Consider the following 20,734-nt stretch of genomic DNA (forward strand, 5'->3'; position numbering starts at 1 on the left):
TTCCGCGCGGTATTTTCTGCAGCATGTGCACTGGGAATTTGTTTTCCATAGGTTTACATGGTACTGTAAACTGGATGGAAAACTGCTGCGGATCCGCAGCGTCAAATCCGCTGTGGATCTGCAGGCAAATCCGCAACGTGTGCACATAGCCTTAGGGTTTGTGCACACGTTGTCTTTATCAGGTGTTTTCTGCCCGGAATCCGACTGAAAAACGCACCGATAATGCGTCCCTTAAAATGAACATAATTGACAGAAATGAAAAAAAACAATATTGCTGTGCACATGTTCCGACTTATACTACATATTTTAACCGGTTCAGTGTTTGGAAATACTGAAGTGGTTAAATGAAGTGTCGTATTTATTCTTCGGGTGCCTTGAAGTAAAAGAGTGAAAGCAACCATAACAGGAAGGTCACCAGCAATGTCACCTTAGGAAAATGACTGCCGGTATTTTCCTGAATCAGCTTTTCCTGGGAAAACTCGTCTCCTGCATCAGCACCTAAATAATGCCATGTGCAGCGCACATACCATTAAGTTTTCACTATGGGTATTTGGTGCATTTCTGATTATTTTCTGAACCAATTAGCTCAGTTAGGTTACATAGGAATTTTCATTGCGTTTATGGGTGCATTTTTTTACAGCAACAGTTTTTGTCTCCTTTTGGTGTGTCATCTACTAAACTTTTTATTACCTAGTTGAGGTATTCCATTAAAGGGAACTTGTCAACCCCCCCCCCCCCCCCCAGGCGTTTGTAACTAAAAGAGCCGCCTTGTGCAGCACTAATGCTGCATTCTGACACGGTGGCTCTTTTAGTTCTTGTTTCTGCCACTGCTGAAAGAATCGTTTTATCAAATTTGTCCCTCATACCTTGAAGTTGTCAGGGGGGCAGGTCTTTCCCCCCTAAGACAGATGCACCACAGCCGTCAGTTACTTCCTCATGTTTACAGGGTGCCGCCTCCTCGGCGTTATTGAATTTTCCCGGTGCCTGCGCTGTGATCTTAGGCCTTGGGCATGCGCAGTTAGCGCTGCCCGTCCACTGACATCAATTGATGTCTTTCTTATTGTACTTGCGTGGACACACGGCCCAAGATCCTGCTCTCTTCTGATTTATTCACACTGCAGGGCTGGGATTCTTGGGCATGCGCAGTACTTATCTGCGGCTCTCCCTCATCTCCCACCACCTTTTTCCTACTGTGCAGCGACATAGGAATCTGACGATATCTGATGATTTTAATGACGCTGCACAGTCGGAGGAAGGCGGAGAGAGATGAGGGAGAGCCGCAGATAAGTACTGCGCATGCCCAAAAATCCCAGCCCTGCAGTGTGAATAAATCAGAAGAGACTGCAGGGCAGGATCTCGGGCCGTGCGTCCACGCAGGCGCAATAAGAAAGACATCAAGTGATGTCAGTGGACAGGCAGCGCTAACTGCGCATGCCCAAGGCCTAAGATCACAGCGCAGGCGCTGGGAAAATTCAATAACGCTGAGGAGGCAGCGCCCTGTAAACATGAGGAAGTAACCGACGGCTGTGGTGCGTCTGTGTTAGGGGGGAAAGACCTGCCCCCTGACGATTTCAAGGTATGAGGGACAAATTTGAAAAGGGATTCTTTCAGCAGTGGCAGGAACAAGAACTAAAAGAGCCACATTGTCAGAATGCAGCATTAGTGCTGCGCAAGATGGCTCTTTTAGATACAAATGCCTGGGGGGGGGGGGGGTGACAGGTTCCCTTTAAACTACAGAAAAGAGATGCTTCACAATGGGGTGGGGCCCTCAAGGACTCAGTCCTCCCTAAACACCCATGGGACCTCACTCTTCTCAGTCAAGCAATTCCTTCTACCCCAACTATGGCAGTAAACAGTCAGGGAATACATTGTGGCTGTTCTGCCATCACCTATCTTATATGAATGGCCACCTTTTATCTACTGAGTCTATGATATTTTTCACTAGTATGCAGTAGCGCCTGTTTTGCCACTCTGTGTCCGGAACTTTAAGAATTCATTTTGTTTGAACTTAAAAAAAATTAGAAACAAAATTAATCGAAACAAAAATAAACATTTTTCTCAATAAAATATTGATGTGTCACTTTCTAACAGTGTACCTTTAAATCATGTGCTTTTACACTGCCTCTGTTTTAAAGAGAACTTGTCAACAGGTCATATAAGTGGTCATTTTTTTGTTAAAATTTTATTCCCACTTCTCTTCTGAGATTTCCACTTTTTTCTTTTTTAAATCTACCATACAGTTTTCGAGCTATGAGCTATTTAGTACGAACTTTGTTCTTGTTAAGGGGGCGTGGATCACAATATTCTCTGGGGACGTGTCTTTAGGCTGCTCTGCATGATTACCCTGTGAGCCACACCCCCTTGGTAAAGACTATAAAATTAGAAGCAAATAAAAAGGCTATTTCTGGAAGAATAGGACGGATTTAAAATTAATAAAAGACTAAATGCTCTGGGGAATAGCGGAAATAAAACAAGAGCAAAAACTGTCCACTTTTGACCTGAAGACAGGTTCTCTTTGAGGGGTATGTCTAATTCTAAACTGTAAAATTTCATTTAAATGTCGACATAATCTTTAAAATTGAAATTGTTATTAGGCAAATAGAAAAAAAATGAATTATTAGACCTGAGACATTGTTATGTGGAAGAAAAATTAGACGGTTAAACTAATTTCAAAATCATATAAACCATAGGAAATCGTAAAAATATATTTTTAACAGCTTGGAAATTATGACATCTACTGGCTAAAATCTGAATTTCCATGTGCCATTTACAAAAAGATGAAAAGAAAGTTGAAAGAGCATTTTGCGTCACTCGTTATTTATTTTGCCAGTCGGAATTTTACCCACCTTCCTATAAAATCATCTCTTTTGCCAGCATCTTTGTCCCATACTGTGATGTCAATTATTCCTCCATGTTCTTCAAAAAGTTGCATGTTAAACTGCTCCCTCCACTGAGGATTCAGGGTCTTGGGAAGGGTCTAAAAAAAAAAGACAGTTAACACAAAATTTAAATATTTCCCATACACCCACAAATGCGTCCTAAAAGGAGTTCCTCCTTTATTAGGACATTTGGCGTTTGTATAGCAGGGTTACTAATAGGAAAAAAGTAACTAAACAGAGCGTCCGCTGTAACAAGGGCCAGTTAAAGAGGTTTCACTCTCTGATAAAGTGATGCCATGTAACTCGGATATTTCCATGTGAGTCTAAACTCTGGAACCACTAGTGATCCTGAGAATGAAGTTGCATTGGGTTTTTTGCACAGCGGTACCTCAGCCGTTCGGCTATGCAAGGAACTGCATTGGGATCATTTCGAGATTCGTCCAATGCAGCACATCCATTTATAGGGAAAAACAGTGACCAGGAACAGCACCGGTGATGCTACCCTTCATTCTGAGGATAGTTCCAGAGGTCAATATGCCATCACTGTAGGACATGAGAAAACCTCATTGTGAAAATACTGACTTTTCCCCATTGTTACTCGCAAAACTAACGGTGACAGACTGGTACAGAGGTTGAGAAGACCCTGCCCTCATGGGCTCACAACCTGTATGCTTCCAATATCATAAAGCCAGGATGGTGAGTGTTTAATCTTATCACTGAAGGTCTTGATTTGGAGTGCACCTACAGTGTTTGCTAAGGACCAGGAAATAGGTTCAGCATGTGTTGGCTGCTGGAGAGTCAGTCAGTCTGCTAGATGTAGCGAGGGTGTAAGCTCATGAGTTGCCAACCAAGATGTGAGCTGTAGCTGAGACAAAGACGTTGCGGATTCTCTCTCTGAATGGACTGACTGGGGAGTCAGCTGAGCAGTCTTTGGTCCTTGAGAGAAAAAGGATAGTTTAGACAGACTATGTTATAACGCGGTGTAACGTAGTCCGTTAATGCCGCCATTTAGTCCAATGTCGGACGCATCGCTAGCGCACGACCACAATGCGTGCGCCAGCGATGTGCCGTCATTGAGTGACGGACCCTGGGACGCGGGCTGCAGCGTTTCCGGGTCCGTCACTGCTAGCGCAGATAGAGCATCTGCTAACTCTATCTGCGCTAGCGTGATGACATATCGGCACTTGCGTTAACAGCAGCCCGTTAACGCATGTGTTGAACGGGATGCTGTTAACGCAATGTGAACCTGGCCTAAAAGAGTGTAGGAGCTGGAGAGATCTCATGCTGACCTGTGTGTGGGTGGACCTACACCTGCCATAGTATTGGACATATATCTGCTGGAGATTTGGACCTGAACCTGCTCTTTGTACTGTACTGTGTACCTTTGTGTTGAAGCACGGCTGTTTTGTGTTAAAGTTTATTTACCTAACAAACCTTGCCTTGTTGGAATAAAAATGTTGACTGTGTGAACACTCCCTCAAGCACCATGTGAAGGAAAACCCTACAGAGGACACACAGACATTTTTTAAAAAATTTCTGCTGGATGTGTATGAATCCAAGAACAAACTGCGGTAACCGAAAATAACCTGATGCTGAGAAATGAAGGTACTCTGTAAGAAAATAATGGCTGCTGAAAATTAATCCTTATTTACCTTGCTCTTGTATTTCTGATGCCCTAACCGAAATTTCACATAAGGGTCACTAAGTCCATTTGTATCCATGGCTTTCAGGTCCTGTCCTTCAATGAGGGTGATGCTTACTACCCCTCTCCACAAGTGAGCTTTTCGATGTAGGTCTGTAATTCTTAAACTTTGTGACTGAAACTACGGAGATGAAAAAAAAGAATAAAAAAGTCAGAGGGGAGCAGACACAGAAACTTTCTTTTAGCATTCAAATAAAATGTAAGCAGAATTGCAAAAAAAAGCATGTGTACTAAGTTTTTGTATTTGACTGTAATGTAAAAGTATGTTAATAAAATGACCTGATCCAGAGTACTAAAGGGTCTTCTAGTGGGCCCAGACTCAAACTAAAATATAAAATGACCCCAAAGCTCCAACAGAAGACAACCAGAAAACTTACCAGTAGAGCCTATTGATAAGTTTAATCATAAAAAACCTGTTGGATCCTACAGTAGCTGTAAAAGTGGTGGACTGTACTGTCGTGTTCCTGCCCCTGAACACAACAATCGCGTTATGTAAATGATGTTATGCGTTTTAGACATATGTTGTGTCATGTGAATGTGTGGCCGGTGTATTAAGGTTTTAGGTGTATACATTGGTATGGTAATGCATAAGTAATGTTTAGTGTAAAGTATAGAGTAAGACATAGGTTAGGATATAAGTTTGTGACTAAAGGGTAAAATAAACTTTGGTAGGTATTATAGGTGTAATCTGGTTAATATATCATGTGGGTAAAGTATTTTTAGTATAACAGGCTAAATGTTTGCACTAGGAATATAGGGAATGTTAGGTATATGATATATGATATAATATATAATGTTGTGGGGGGTGATCTGCCCAGTTACATATAGTAGGGACAGACATAGTTAAAGTTGAGAATAGCCCATAGTGGGAGGGGAAGCCATAGTAAAAGGGGACTGCTTCCTGATAGCAGATCAGATAAGGAAGTACGGTACAGTAACCAAGCTCAAGTTCAAGTGCAGTGGGTGCTAGGGCTAGCAAGAATCTATCATTCAGGGAAATGGGAGGCCTTACTGGAATCTCTTGTCGACATTTCTGCAATGTCCAGAGCTCAAGGCTTGACACCGGTACTATGAAGTGTGCCTTATCCTCTGGCATACAGGGGACAATGGACGCGGAACCGCATGAAGGGAAGTTAATGGATCCCGGGTGCACTGAGTAACTGGACGGGTAATCCCTGGAGTTGACAGAGCCAGTAAAAGTAGGGATAGTCCAGGAGAGACAGATAGTAATGCTGGAAGTGTACCATATTAAGGAAACATGGAATAAGAAGTGTTGTGCCCGATACTGCGAGTTACAATCTGATGAACTCAAACTGTCCAGTAAAGTTTTAGTTGTCAAAACGAACTGGGTGTCCCCTTAGTTATTTGCACCGCTCCTGAAGATGGAGACCTGGAGACAGCAGAGCCCTGCAGCCTACAAGTGAGAGTGATGCAACCCACACCTGATAGAACATTGAGACTGGGAAACAATTTTACTGTAAAGTGTCAAGAAACTAAAGAGCAGCAGCTTGTCCATGGCTATGGCCCTCGGACACTTTACATAGCCATGATAGCAGGAGGTTATTTGTCCTTCAACGTTATCAGTTTTGTATTGTAATTGTGCATGTATGCATTCATGGTAAGAAATAGGGCAGCTATGTGGATGTGTGGAGAAGATGCTGCTTATTGCTAAGCCATACTCTTCTAAGTTTATATTTGGGTAAATGTAACATTTCATCACAATGGTGGACACAATGGTGGATAAAAAGGTTGGATGTCCATTTGATAATTATGTCACACATTTTATGCATATTCATAGCCTTAGGCTACCGTCACACTAGCAGTATTTGGTCAGTATTTTACATGTAGATTGTAAGCTTGCGAGCAGGGACCTCACCCCTAATGTCACTGTTTAAATTGTCTTAACTTGTACTGAATTTATTGTCTGTACATGTCCCCGCTTAATTGTAAAGTGCTGCGGAATATGTTGGCGCTATATAAATAAAAATTATTATTATTATCAGTATTTGTAAGCCAAAACCAGGAGTGGAACAAATAGAGGAAAATGATAACAGAAACATATGCACCACTTCTGCATTTATCACCCACTCCTGGTTTTGGCTACAAATACTGATGCAAAATACTGACCAAATACTGCTAGTGTGATGGCAGCCTTTAGAGTCACTGGTAGTAGCACTATGACACTAAATCATTTTAAAGGCAAAAAAAACATTCTCTGGTTTCAGTAGTATAGTGTCTTTAAGCAAATGCTGTGGCAGTTCTATTACTGCCTGCAAAGCGCTCATCAGCATATTCACTTTAGAGGGCATTGTGGGAGAGTGGCGGAATGCCACATAAAACCCTCCATTTCAATAAGCAGGGATTTTGCAAAACTCTGTGTCCACTGGAATTAAAATGTACACCAATCGTGGGATGTTAAACCCCTTTAAAGGGACTCTGCCAACCCCAAAACTCAAATTTAAGTATTTAGACATTCATATAGGGGGCTTAACCTAAATGATGTAGTGTTTAGACACAGGGTCAGTGGGTGCTCTCATCCACTGGCCCCAGACTGCATGGACCAAGGCTCATCTCACTGAACACCCGCTCTCCTTTCCCACAGGCATAACACTATTCAGACAACACAGGGTGAGGATAAAATAGTGGTGCAATATTTTATTGAACCACCAACAGACAATAACATATAGAACAGTCCCAGCAAAATACCCAAGATGGTGCAAAATGACAGAGTCTCACACTTCTGCTGACTCGCAGTGATTAGAACAAGTGTGACCTCGGGGCTTCCAGGGCCGGAAAGCCCCACTAGTGGCACCCTCTTTTGGCGTGCACCTACAGAGTGGAGGTAATGACAAGTTTAGGAAGCTGACAGTCCATTGGGCACTTCGCCAGGTGACTGAAGGGTTCAAACCTGGCTTCTCCGAACAACATCTCCATGGGGCCAGGTGACCAGACAGTACTAGTCTGGCTTCTCTGAACGTCTCCTTGGGGCCAGGTGACCAGAGGGTCCCAATCGGGCTTCCCTAGATGTCTCCATGGGTTCAGAGATGGTCAATGGAGTAGGTCTGTATTCTTCCAGTTCGGACAGTGGTCCCATAAGCTTGCATCCTGTAGAATGTCACATCTGTGTTCCTCTTGATGGAGCCATGGTGCCTTGGCTGTGGTTCTGTAGATTCTCCTATTATTTTATTGAACCACCAAGAGACAATAACATATAGAACAGTCACAGCAAAATACTCAAGATGGTGCAACATTACAGAGTTTCACCTTACGCTGACTTGCCATGATTAGAGCGGCTTCGACTTCGGTGCTTCCAGGGACAACTACCCCCACCATTGCCACAGAGAGGAGGTAACAACTAGCTTAGGATGATGACAGTCCATTGAGCTATGTGGCCAGGTGACTGGAGGGTTCCAACCCAGCTTCCACAAACGTCACCATGGGTTCCGTGATGGTCAATGGAGTAGATCTGTATTCCTCCAGCTAGGACTGAGGTCTCTTAAGCTGGCATCCTGTAGAATGCCAAATCTGTGTTCCCTTTCACGGTGCCACAGTATCTTGGCTGTTGTTCTGTCGAGTCTCTCCTCCTTTTCCAGAAGACTAGAAATTCCTTTTTATACCCACAATGTGGTTCAGGTCATCATGCAAAATTCAGGGATTGGGATGAGATTAACTCTCACTGTGTGATTATTTAATCAATCTATGTAGTTTGTCCTCCACTGTTTTGAAGGTCAACAAGCTACATGATCTTATACAATGGGTAATCAATATATTAGCACACATTGATTGTTCAATGACCCTTCGTTGCTTGACCTTTTATGAGTGAAGTCTGGACATGACTGGCGTAGCTCTAGTCTTTGGTGTTTGACCATCGTCTTTGGAGTCTGGGCTTTGCTGGTACATACAACTGTGGACTACTATCATGGCCGCTGGAGCTGCACTGGGAACACCTGCTACTTCCCTTGGCATCAAATCTCCTCCCGTTTTGGCTCAATGGCTTTTTATATCCAAGGCTGGCTTTGCCACCATCACCTGACCCAGAGCACTGCCTAATTCCATCCCTCCTGTAACTTTTCTCCTTCGGATCAGTTCCGCAGGGTTTTCTCTCATGTGAGAGAATTGCATCACAGTAAGATGACACTCGGCTCAAACTGTCACAGAGTTTAAGCCAAATGTCATTAGCATGATCAGCCCGATTCTCTCCCATGAGAGAATTGGTGGCCCTGTGACCACAGCCTCATTCAGATGAGAATGGGGGTTGAATTTCATTATGCTTGATAGTTTGTTCTCAAAGAGAATATCCCTAAGCCACTGTTAGAGGTGTCTGTCAGCAGTTTCTTCCAATCTCCACATCGAGAACACACATGCTTGGTTGAAATGAGCATACATGTACATGAGGAGGGGACAAGAGAAATACATGTCCGATTTCCAGCAGTTGAAGGTCTGTGGCCAGCTTAAAGGGAGCCTACTGTCTGTATTTTGCTACCCCATCTGAGAGCAGCATGATGCAGTGGAAGAGACCCTGAAACTAGTGGTTTGTCACTTACTGGTCTGCTTGAAAAAAGCACTGTTTCACCTGCTGCAGATATGCCGTTTTCTGAATGTTCAGCCGTGTATAACCTCACCCACACCACTGATTGGCAGTTTTATGTATACACTGTGCATAGGCAGAAAGCTAACAATATGTTGTGGGAGCATTGTTATACAGAGCTGATGTATATTTCATATCAACAGGTTTCAGGATTTGAACCCAGCAGCTCCTGTGCACCAGACGGCAGCTCTTCCCTCTGAGCTATTCAGCTTGCTGGACAGTTCTGTGCTAACACAAATACTTGTACCTATGTTGTTGTTGATAGTCTCCACCCTGAGTTCCTGTTGGTCACCACCCTGAGTTTCTGATTGGCTCATTCCTGACTGAATACCTTATTTAAACCTGGCCTTGCTCCCCTTTACTTGTGTGATTACTGAGCTACCTGCCTCTAGTCAAGCTTCCTTCCACATGCTGCTTTTTCTTCAAAGGATACTGCTGCTCCTGATATTGACTTCTAGCTTCCGTGACTACAATTACTGCTTATCCCTTCAAATGACATTGCTGCTCCTGATATCGACCTCTGGCTTCCTTGACTACGATTCCTGCTTATTCCTTCAAATTACATTGCTGTTCATGTGTACCGACTCTTTGGCTATCCCTGACTACTCTACCCCAGGTGCTGCCCCTCATGGTTGCAATGTCACTACTCCAAACCAGGTCAGTCCATAACAGTACGTTTACTAATCTTCTAGTGGTAATCTACTGCTAATGAAGTGGTGATTTTATGAAAACTTCAGCAAGAAGCCCAATAAGTGACACATCACTGGAATCAGGGCCTCTGTACATTATACTGATCACTTTAAACTAAATGTTCGGCCCCATTAACATAATAAAGCCTATACTCAATTCCGGTGTCGGCTCCGTTTCAGCTGTGTCGGCATTTGCTCTCCCTGGGGCTGTGATGCGGTGGAATGATAAGTGATGCCTGACACTTAATCAGCGCTGGCGTCACTGTCTCTGCTTTTGGGCGAACTGAACATGTAGAGTAAGTCCAGGATCAGCTGTAGCCCTGGCTTCTTCTTCATGTTCAGTTTGTCCGAAGACGGACACAGTGACACCAGCGCTGATTGGGCGTCAGGAGTCCCGGTCATTCCCCTGCATCACAGTCCCAGGACACCACTGGAACGGCGCCGGCACGAGAGGTAAGTACAGGCTTTATTATGTTATCAGGGCATGACATTTAGTTTAGGAAGAGGTTGTCCCAGCAGTGGACAACACCTTTAAATGTCAAAAAAACCTTTTCACAGATTTCCTTTACTCTTCGAATATAAGCTGCATTGGGCTATAATATTATGCAAAAAAAAAAAGGGAAGAAGCCAGCACTGCTTATGGTCAGAACGCAATAACTGAAGTGCAATTGCACATAAATTCTAACTGTATTTCAAATATGAGACATCAAGCAAACAATTGATCAATTCTTTGAGCTACCCCGCCACTTCACGGCATTCTCATAATGGGGCAGTCCTAATCTACGTATTTTATTTACATTGTGCCATTATGGCCTCCTGAATGTATAAAGAGTATAAAAAAAAAGGACCACATTACATGCGAACTGTACCTGGAGCATTTTCAGAATCACTCCCTTGGTGCCAGGAAAGGCAAGCGCAGGTAAAGGCCGATCAGGTCCAGTGCGGACATTTCAGATCTGGCTTCCACACTGCCAAACCCGCACCAAAGATGAAGGGTGAGACAGGCTGAGACACAGGTGCACAATTAACTGAAGCCTGAGGCGGGGCAGGGCTGCTGTGTCTGGACCTGGTCAACCTTTATCCTCGCTTGCCTACTTTGGCGCCATGGGGGTGACTCAGTTATGCTCCAGATACAGCTTGCATTTAATGTGGTCTTGCTTTTAGTTCATTTAGGAGGCCTTTATGGCACAGCGAATATAAAAAACGTAGTGTAGGACTGCCCCAATATGAGAATGCCGTGAAGAGGCGGGGTGGCTCAAAGAATTGATCAATTGTTCTCCCCTCTTTTGCTATAATATTATGCAATGTTACACGCATTGCAGACCATTCAAATTAATGGCTGGCCTTGTCATACAGTACATGTGCAGGACAGGTCTGCTCTGGCTCATGAACAGAGGTCTGGAGTGAGGCGCCCTCTTAATATAATGAAATTATTCTATTTTATTTAGCAGTTAGTTGGTATTATACTTCATGAAACCTCTGGAAAAGACCGTCTCTTTGACAAGACCACTCCATTGTCCAGACCAGAGTTTGTGCCATGTTTTCACATATGATATAAAATACACACATAATATATACAGTATATTTGTTATTTTGTGAATTCCATAGTTTGCAAAACGAAAACTCTCTTATCGTGAAGCGGGGCATGTCACAATAGCAGTAGTTAGGTATGTGTGCACAATTTGGATTACAGGCCTCTTCTCCCATTATACTGGATTTCTATAGCACTCCACTGCAGACAATGATATCTGAACTCTCCTACTCTCGCCAGTTAAATATGAACACTTGCAGAAGCTCAAATTGTCTCTCACATTATAATCATTTGTCTTCTCTATGTATTTTGTTTGGAAAGCATCTATGAAAAAGTGAAATGGTCCAGAGGCAGTCCTCATTAGGAAATGTAAGTTATCTTGAAAGGTCAGTAATGCAGCTCGGTATAACTTGCACCTGGAAATGAGAGGCCTATCAGAAAAAAACTAAAGCTTTTATCAGTGAAAATGTGTTCTCTCTTTGCTAAATGTATTTCTGTAACAATACAAGTGAGAGCAGTCACCCATGTAACAATTCCTCCAATGATCAAAATTGCTTTTCAAACTTTACACTAAACCAATCAAAAGCCTATAGCAATAGCACTTAGCGCATACAGAAAACTTGGCTGCAAAGGTAAATCAAGGTTACACCAACAAATTAGTAAGAAAATTCATTAATGTGATTATGCCAGAATTCTGATGTCAATCGCTTTGAAAAGTTGCACAATTTTAGCATGACATGATGTTGCAGAAAGATTAAGTGTAATTTGGCCCGTTTCTCCTGGCTCATTCAAAATGGGTATAGCTTGGGCAGGACGAGCTGTGGCGTTCTTTATGCCATAAATCTTACTCCAATCTCTGACTGGAGTAAGATTTGTAGCGAGGCACTCTAAAGATTTATCTGATTCATAAAGGGTATATGCCTACAATCCAGAATAGCACATTTTGGACGCAGCTCACCTGCCCCTATGTCCAAAATGCCGCATTCTAGGTTACAAGCACAGTAGATGGGATTTCTATAAATCCCACGCCCACTGTGTTTCTATTTGACGCTGCATAAAGTCACCCGCGGTGCGGGTTTATGAGCCGCAACATGTCAATTGTTTGCAGAGGAGATGCTAGTCTCCCCATAGCCATTCACTAGATGCGGTAAATTCACATGGTTCAGTGAACACATGCAGATTTACCTGCGTGAACAGAACACAGCATTTTGGATGCAGCAAACACTGCTATATCCTGATGGTGGGCACATAGCCTAAGAGGCATGCGTGCCTGATTCCAACAAATGCCCTCTTGAAGACAGGCAGGTATAAGGCTGGTGTTGATGAATCAGGGCTTTGTATTTTAAGAGTAGTTAATAATGAAGAAGTGAAAAAAACAACATTAGTAGATAACAGAAATAACAAAAAGCTAACCCATAGCTGTACCTATCAACCAGAGGGGGCTACAAACAATTGGTGTTAATTGAAACGTGGGCATGGATCTGGAAGACAGTTGTAGATGGTTGGAAATGATATTGGTTTGCAAATAGCAAGTCGATCATCAGGTGAGATGAGCATCTACCCTCTGGAGGCGGCCTGGAATGAATCTCAGAGGGTGACATATTTTTGCCCTACTGGGAAGAGGTCAGGTCTACAGTGCATTGGCCGGAAACACTTTTAACAGCTTAAGTATCCTCAGGAAGCGATACTGCTAACAGATGTAGTGGAAGGCTACGTCCTGCCTGTTAGAGGCCAGCACCACCGAGGGGTTATCTAGCAGCGAGATGACGTCACTACTCACACAGCCTGCACCCATTGCAAGATAAGCTGGAAAAGGACATGGTGGCTGTAGAGGATGGGGAACAGGATTAGGTGAGCAAAATATTTTTTTCATTATTATGCGTCAGGCCATGTTGGCATCATGATGATTTGCACTGTGAAGCCATCATACTGTGAGTAGAGGAGCTATCGGGCATTATACTGTGTACGGGGAGCTTTGGGGAACATCATACTGTATGAAGAGGGCTATTGGGGCATTACACTGTATATAGGTAGCTGTCTGGGCATTATAGTGTAAATAGGGAGCACTGGGGCCATCAAACTGGATGGAGGGGCTATGGGGCATTACATAGTGCTTAGGGAAATGTGGGGATATCAAACTTTGTACTCTGTACATAACCCCTTTCTCATGTACAGCACCATCGAATTAATGGTGCTATATAAATAAATAATAATAATATGAGATACTATAGGAAATTATACTGTATATAGTGAACTGTGGGGAAACCATATATTGAGTTGTGAGGACATTATATTGTGTATAGGAGCTATTGTGAAGGAACAAATTATGAAAGATTCTCCATTTTGTGCTTTGACTCCATTTTGTTGTTGGTTAAAGATAAATTCTGTTATTTACTTAGGTAGAAGGTTACAGCTGCTATGAAGTAACTCTGTCCTGTTTCTCATGAAGATAACATTTTGTTATTCAGCTAGTCTATGGTTCATAATTGGTATAAAGACCTTGAGTATTCTAACTCGAGCCGAGCCAGATAAGAGACTCGTGGGTGTATCGCTATACAAGACTGAGGCATCTGTTAATATGTTTTTTATGCCAAAAAGACACGACCATATCTGTAGTTTCCATTTTTCCTGTATCCTCATGGGTTAAGTTTTTCCTGTATTCTTATAGGTTAAGAACTGTGAGCGTATTCTTATGCTGATTGGTTGAAGTATAATTTCTATCACTATGAAAACTCATACACAATAAACGGGGGCCCAGAGATCTGCTCGATCCCCCATACAGAGGCACGAGTCTCCGTCTGGTCATTTTCAGTTGCCGGCAACGCCCTGTAGATTAATTTGGAAATCACTGAGTCAACCGTGAAGGATCAATTTAGATCCTCCCTCAACACTATTAGTGCATTATACTACACTAACGAGCAAAAGGGTAACAATGTTTTGAACTTTTGACTTTCAGGCTCCATATCTCACTATCCACTACTGTGTAAGACCACCATCATTTTATAGACAATCATCTTGGCTACCTCATAAAAAAATTTGACTTGCAACTATTTAGCATATGATTAGCTATGCAGATTCTTCTGATGTCACTGCACTGTTACTGTTTTGCTCCTTGTGGTAGAAAAATCTTTTTCTTCCTGTATACTACAAATTACAACCTGTTCTCACATTCCACAATAGCTCATTGTGTTATTAGGTTGATTATCAAGCGAGAATCAAAGAGCAGCCATGAAAAAGATTTCCCAAGAAAAGAGAAACGGCATCATCCAGCTCATTGATAACGGTCTTTACGCAAAGAAAATTGACGAACTGCATCATGTGAGTGCCATGATAGTTGGAATACAAAATTATGTCTATCCATCAGCTCAAAAGCTAAGAGGTGGACATCCAGGTAAAATATCAGAGTTAACAAGTTGGCTCATCACAAGGTCTATCAGTTCTGGTGCGACAAGCACGGGACTGGAAGTGGCTCATAGGCTTTGTAATAGTGAGATGACAGATGTCCATGCAAGCACCATTACACAAAACTAGAATGGTGGCCCGAAAAAAGGTGGAGAAGTCTCAACTTCAATACCATCATAAGAAGCATCGGCTTGAGTTTGCAAAGGAGTATGAAAAGTGGACAGTAGAAGAATGGAAATGGGTGATTTGGAGCGATGAGACAAAAGTCAATAGACTAGGCTGTGATGGGAGCAAATTGGTCTGGAAGAAACAAGGAGAGAAGGGGCTAACGAATCAAAAAATTGAAGGAACTGTCAAGTTTGGTGGAGGAAGAATGATCTTATGGGGTTGTTTCACAGCCAAAGGTGTTGGATACTTGACTAGGATCAGTGATGGTTGCAATGTCGAGCTACATGTGAGTATCCTACAAGATAAGTTACTTTTTACACTCCAGTGCTATGGGTATGAAAAGAAGAACATAGTGTTCCAGCAGCACAATGACCCAAAGCATACATCAAGATTGGCGAATAAATGGTTCAATGATAATGAAGTAGAGGTGCTGTATTGCCCCCACAGTCATCAGACCTCAACCCAATCAAGTATTTATGAGTAGAATTGAAGAAAAAGCTGTATACATACCAAAGTGAGTCTATCAGTATGCACCAAATTTGGGAATGTGTAGAAGAGACCTGGATTCAGATATTGGTTAAGACATGCTTGAATTTGATCAATAGCATGCCTAGAAGGATCCAGACAGTGTTGAAAACCAAAGGTGGATTTACAAAATACTAACAAAATAATAAAAAATGAAATTTAGATTTTTAGGAGCAAAATGGTAATAATGCAGTTGTTAGAATCTGTTTTGTTTTGACCATCCGCCATCTTGTTGTGGTTTTCTGGCTGCTGGTCTTTTTCCTCTGGTGCTGGGTTTGTCTTGGGTCAGGTGTTTGTATCACCCTTTATTACCCAGCACCTGCCTCCCATTCCTTGCTGGACAACAGTGTTAATCCGCTAGAGTTCTGGCTAGGTGCTTAGACAGCTTTCTGTGTTTGATATTTTGCAGTTCTGGGATCTCTGGTTCTGCTATCTTTTGTTTCTGTTTTCAGTTTGTTTCTGCAGCCATCTCCGTGTTTCCTATTAGGAGGTGACCTGATTTTTGTACCCAGTCCTTAGATCTTTTAGGGACCCCCTTCCCCCTATCTATAGGTCTTCGCTGAGTTTAGACTAGGATAGTCGGTGGGTCTATTCGCAAGGAATGGGTCACCCACTCCATCGTAGGGTTCCAGCCTAGTCTTAGTGCAGGGTCAGCTTTCCCCCATCTCTCCTAGTTCTGTGCTGCAGTTTCGGAACAGCAGTGACATGACAAGAATCTGCATAACTAATCATATGTAAAGTAGCTGCAAGTCAGATTTAAGTATGAGATAGTTAACATGATTTTCTATAAAATGATGGCAGTTCAATCAGTAGTGGATGGTGAGATATGGAGCCTGAAAGTCAAAAGTCCAAAACATTGTTACTTTTTTACTTGTCAGTGTGTGTACAGTGAGGAAAAAAAGTATTTAGTCAGCCACCAATTGTGTAAGTTCTCCCACTCAAAAAGACGAGAGAGACATGTATTAGACATCAGAGGTAGACCACAACTATGAAAGTCAAAATTGAGAAAATAAATCCAGAAAATCACCTTGTCTGATTTGGCAAGAATTATTTTGCATATTATGGTGGAAAATAAGTATTTGCTCACCTATAGAAAAATATTTAGAATTGAGAGTCCTCAGTGGTTGATACCTTTTAATGGCTAACTGAAAAGATGGTAACAAATTGCAAGCCAGTCTCCAGATCTCAAGCCCATAGAAAACCTTTGGAGGGAGTTGAAAGTCCGTATTGTCCAGCGACAGGCCCAAAACATCACTGCCCTAGAGGAAATCTGCATGGAGGAATGGGCCAACATACCACCAACAGTGTGTGCCAACCTTGTGAAGACTTACAGAAAACGTTTGACCTCTGTCATTGCCAACAAAGGCTATATAACAAAATATTGAGATGGACTTTTGTTAAAGAATAAAGACCAAATACTTATTTTTCACCATAATTTGCAAAATAAATCTTGCCAAATCAGACAAGGTGATTTTCTGGACTTGTTTTCTCAATTTTGACTCGCATAGTTGTGGTCTACCTATGATGTCAATTACAGGCCTCTCTCATATTTTTAAGTGAGAGAACTTGCACAACTGGTGGCTGACTAAATACTTTTTTCCCCACTGTATAGGAAGCTCTTGGGCACATCATATTGTATGAAGAGATCTATGAGGATATTAGACTGTATATAGGGAGCTGTGAGGCCATAATACTGTATAAATAGAACTGTTGGGGCTATTATACTGTATATAGGGAGATGTGGGGCTATCATACTGTAAATATAGAGCTGTGGGGCCATCATACTATGGGGAAATGTGGGTCTCCATTATAAGGAGGCTCAGATTGGGGTTCAATATCATTATAGGGAAGCACAGATGTATAATATTATAAGAAAGCATGGAGATTATAATTCTTAAGGACAGATGGCATGGGGATTATAGCTCATAAAGGCAGAGGGGGTAAAGGGAATAGTTCATAAAGGCAGATGGTGTGGAGGTTGTAGTTCATAAGAATGAATGGTGAGGCAGATATAGATCATAAGAGGTGATAGTGTCTTGTAGTTCACAAAGACGGATGTGTGGAGACAATATTTTATAGGAGAGGACAGTGTGAAGGCCATGTTACATAAGAGGGACAGTGTGGAAAGTATTTTAGGCAGGAGGTCACTGTGTCAAGATGTGCAGCAGAAAAGGAGAAGATGGAAGTTTGCAGAGATGAGCTGTGGATGCCCAGAGTCATCATGGCGCCTGCTCTGCACCAGATTGAGATGAAAAGAAGAAGAATGACTCCAATCACAAAGTAAATAAGTATTATAAGGTACCTGGATGTAAATGTTTATTTGTGAGTCAATACTATAATCCTGTGTGATCCGCTGCCTGGTAATGACTGATAAAAACTACTGATGTGTTTCTGTGCTGGTGATACTTCTGGTGCTGTATTCCTATAATTATGGTGGTTCTAGAGGTGTATTCATGTACTTATGGTGGTTTTGGTATAGTATTTCTGTACTGCACTGCTGATGGTTCTGGTGATGTTTTCATGTACTGATGGTGGTTCTGGTGATGCATTCATTTACTGATAGTGATTTAGGCAATATAGAAGGGGTGTACATTAAATATTTCCCCTGACCCACTTCTATTTATCACAGAAACCTGAAAATGTACATGTGTAATGATATAAGTCTCTATAGGTTATGTGCCAATTTGCAACTCAGAACTGATAACTGTCTTGATTTTACAGGTGCTGAAGTGGTGTGAGGTTTGGTAATAGACCCAGTGGAATACAGAGCATCAAGTTCCTTTACTTGCAGTTGTTGCTACTAAAGGTACCTTCACACATAACGATATCGTTAACGATATCATTGCTTTTTGTGACGTAGCAACGATATCGTTACGGAAATCGTTATGTGTGACAGCGACCAACGATCAGGCCCCTGCTGGGAGATCGTTGGTCGCTGAGGAAAGTCCAGAACTTTATTTCGTCGCTGGACTCCCTGCAGACATCGCTGGATCGGCGTGTGTGACACCGATCCAGCGATGTCGTCACTGGTAACCAGGGTAAACATCGGGTTACTAAGCGCAGGGACATGCTTAGTAACCCGATGTTTACCCTGGTTACCAGCGTAAAAGTAAAAAAAACAAACACTACATACTTACCTACCGCTGTCTGTCCCCGGCGCTGTGCTTCTCTGCACTCCTCCTGCACTGGCTGTGAGCGTCGGTCAGCCGGAAAGCAGAGCGGTGACGTCACCGCTCTGCTTTCCGGCCGCTGTGCTCACAGCCAGTGCAGGAGGAGAGCAGAGAAGCAGAGCGCCGGGGACAGACAGCGGTAGGTAAGTATGTAGTGTTTTTTTTTTTACTTTTACGCTGGTAACCAGGGTAAACATCGGGTTACTAAGCGTGGCCCTGCGCTTAGTAACCCGATGTTTACCCTGGTTACCCGGGGACTTCGGGATCGTTGGTCGCTGGAGAGCTGTCTATGTAACAGCTCTCCAGCGACCAAACAGCGACGCTGCAGCGATCGACATCATTGTCGGTATCGCTGCAGCGTCGCTGAGTGTGAAGGTACCTTAAGAGTGTCACAATCATTTATTAGGTTTAGGGGCAATCACTTTTTCACACAGGGCCCTGTAGGTTTGGATTTCTTGTTCCCTTAATAATAAAGACATTCATTTAAAAACTGGATTTTGTATTTACTTGTGTTATCTTTGTCTAACATTTTAATTTGTTTGGTGATCTGAAACATTTAAGTGTGACAACCATGCAAAAGAATAGGAAATCAGGAAAGGAGCAAATACTTTTTCATACAACTATATTACAAAGTTGCTTATTTTCAGGTGTACTACTCATTTATTAAATAAAAATTAAAATGATGGGTACTCTTTAAAGATCTGTTACTGAAATATGAACCAACACTCAACTCAAGCCAAATTCTGACATAATGAGAATATATTTACTGAAAGTTATGCAAAGAACATCCTATAAGAAAGCTGATTTATTCCTCACCAGCACATCTTTGCCTGTGCCTCGTCTGCAGTCACAGTATTTTGTATACTTCAGACTGTCATAATCGCTCTATTCATTCTGCTGCACATATTTATTTGTAAAACCGTGCAGTATATATTAATAATGTCTGAGCTTCTACCGCGACCTGAATTATTAAGTGCATAAATAATGTTATACCCCAAAACATTAACTTTCAGAAATGATCACGTTCTTGCCTTGTCTAGCGCGGCGGGATGATATATGGTTTCAGAATTATAAAGCATTTGTTACAGACATTCACTACCGACTAAAGCAGAGTTGAACAGCAATTACTTGTCTACTGTCCAGAAGCTGCTATTTATCCCTCTCATTTCAGCAGTAAATACCGTCTCACATTATCATAGTGTCATGAGAAACTAGTTCTCCATAGACACAGGCCATTAGTGCCATCAAGGCTTGGGGAAAATGAGAAAAGACAACTCGGCCTCAGTTGTTTGTGGCGTTTGAATTAACTCTCCTGCGCCAATATGATCCCATAATGATCACAGCAAAATCACTTTGTTAAACCATCTTTACCTTGGAATACTATATCATTACTTGTCCTGCGCCCGAGTCTCTCTTCTCCTTATCATACACATTTTATATGTGACAACGCTCATCACTTTGAGACAAGAGGACCAGGAAAGGATGATTGTGTGCGTGCAGCAGCTGGTGTCAACTTTCCCTTGTCACACTACAAACAAACACTACATACTTACATTCCCGGTGTCTGGTCATGTCCCTCGCCTTCAGCTTCCAGCACTGACTGAGCGCCAGCCGTAAAGTACAGCAGTGACATCACCGCTGTGCTCTGCTTTACGGCTGACCGGCGCTCAACAGTCAGTGCGGGAAGCTGAAGGCGAGGGACATGACCAGACACCGGGAATGTAAGTATGTAGTGTTTGTTTTTTTACATTTACAACGGTAACCAGGGTAAACATCGGGTTACTAAGCGCGGCCCTGCGCTTAGTAACCCGATGTTTACCATGGTTACCAGTGACGACATCGCTGAATCGGCCTCACACACGCGATTCAGCAATGTCAGCGGGAGATCCAGCGACAAAATAAAGTGCTGGACTTTCCCCAGCGACCAACGATCTCCCAGCAGGGGCCTGATCGTTGGTCGCTGTCACACATAACGATTTAGTTAACGATATCGTTGCTACGTCACAAAATGATTCAACCCCCATTGCAGATTAGGTTTATTAGCAAAAATTACCAACTTTCTTCTGTTTGCAATAAATCA

At 42.5% G+C, this 20,734-nt stretch overlaps 1 protein-coding gene across 3 annotated transcripts in view; it reads right to left on the reverse strand.

The window, feature by feature from the left end:
- Positions 1-20,734, reverse strand: part of MCTP1 (multiple C2 and transmembrane domain containing 1) — a 1,531,547-nt gene that overhangs the window by 947,472 nt on the left and 563,341 nt on the right. For all 3 annotated transcript variants that reach the window (XM_069751887.1, XM_069751881.1, XM_069751897.1), the window contains exons 8-9: positions 4,532-4,702; positions 2,847-2,977 (exon numbers count right to left, since the gene is read on the reverse strand). In XM_069751887.1, the coding sequence (XP_069607988.1) occupies positions 2,847-2,977; positions 4,532-4,702 (302 nt within the window). The remainder of the gene's footprint in view (positions 1-2,846; positions 2,978-4,531; positions 4,703-20,734) is intronic.

Source organism: Ranitomeya imitator, chromosome 1, assembly GCF_032444005.1.
Source record: "Ranitomeya imitator isolate aRanImi1 chromosome 1, aRanImi1.pri, whole genome shotgun sequence".
NCBI lineage: Eukaryota > Metazoa > Chordata > Amphibia > Anura > Dendrobatidae > Ranitomeya > Ranitomeya imitator.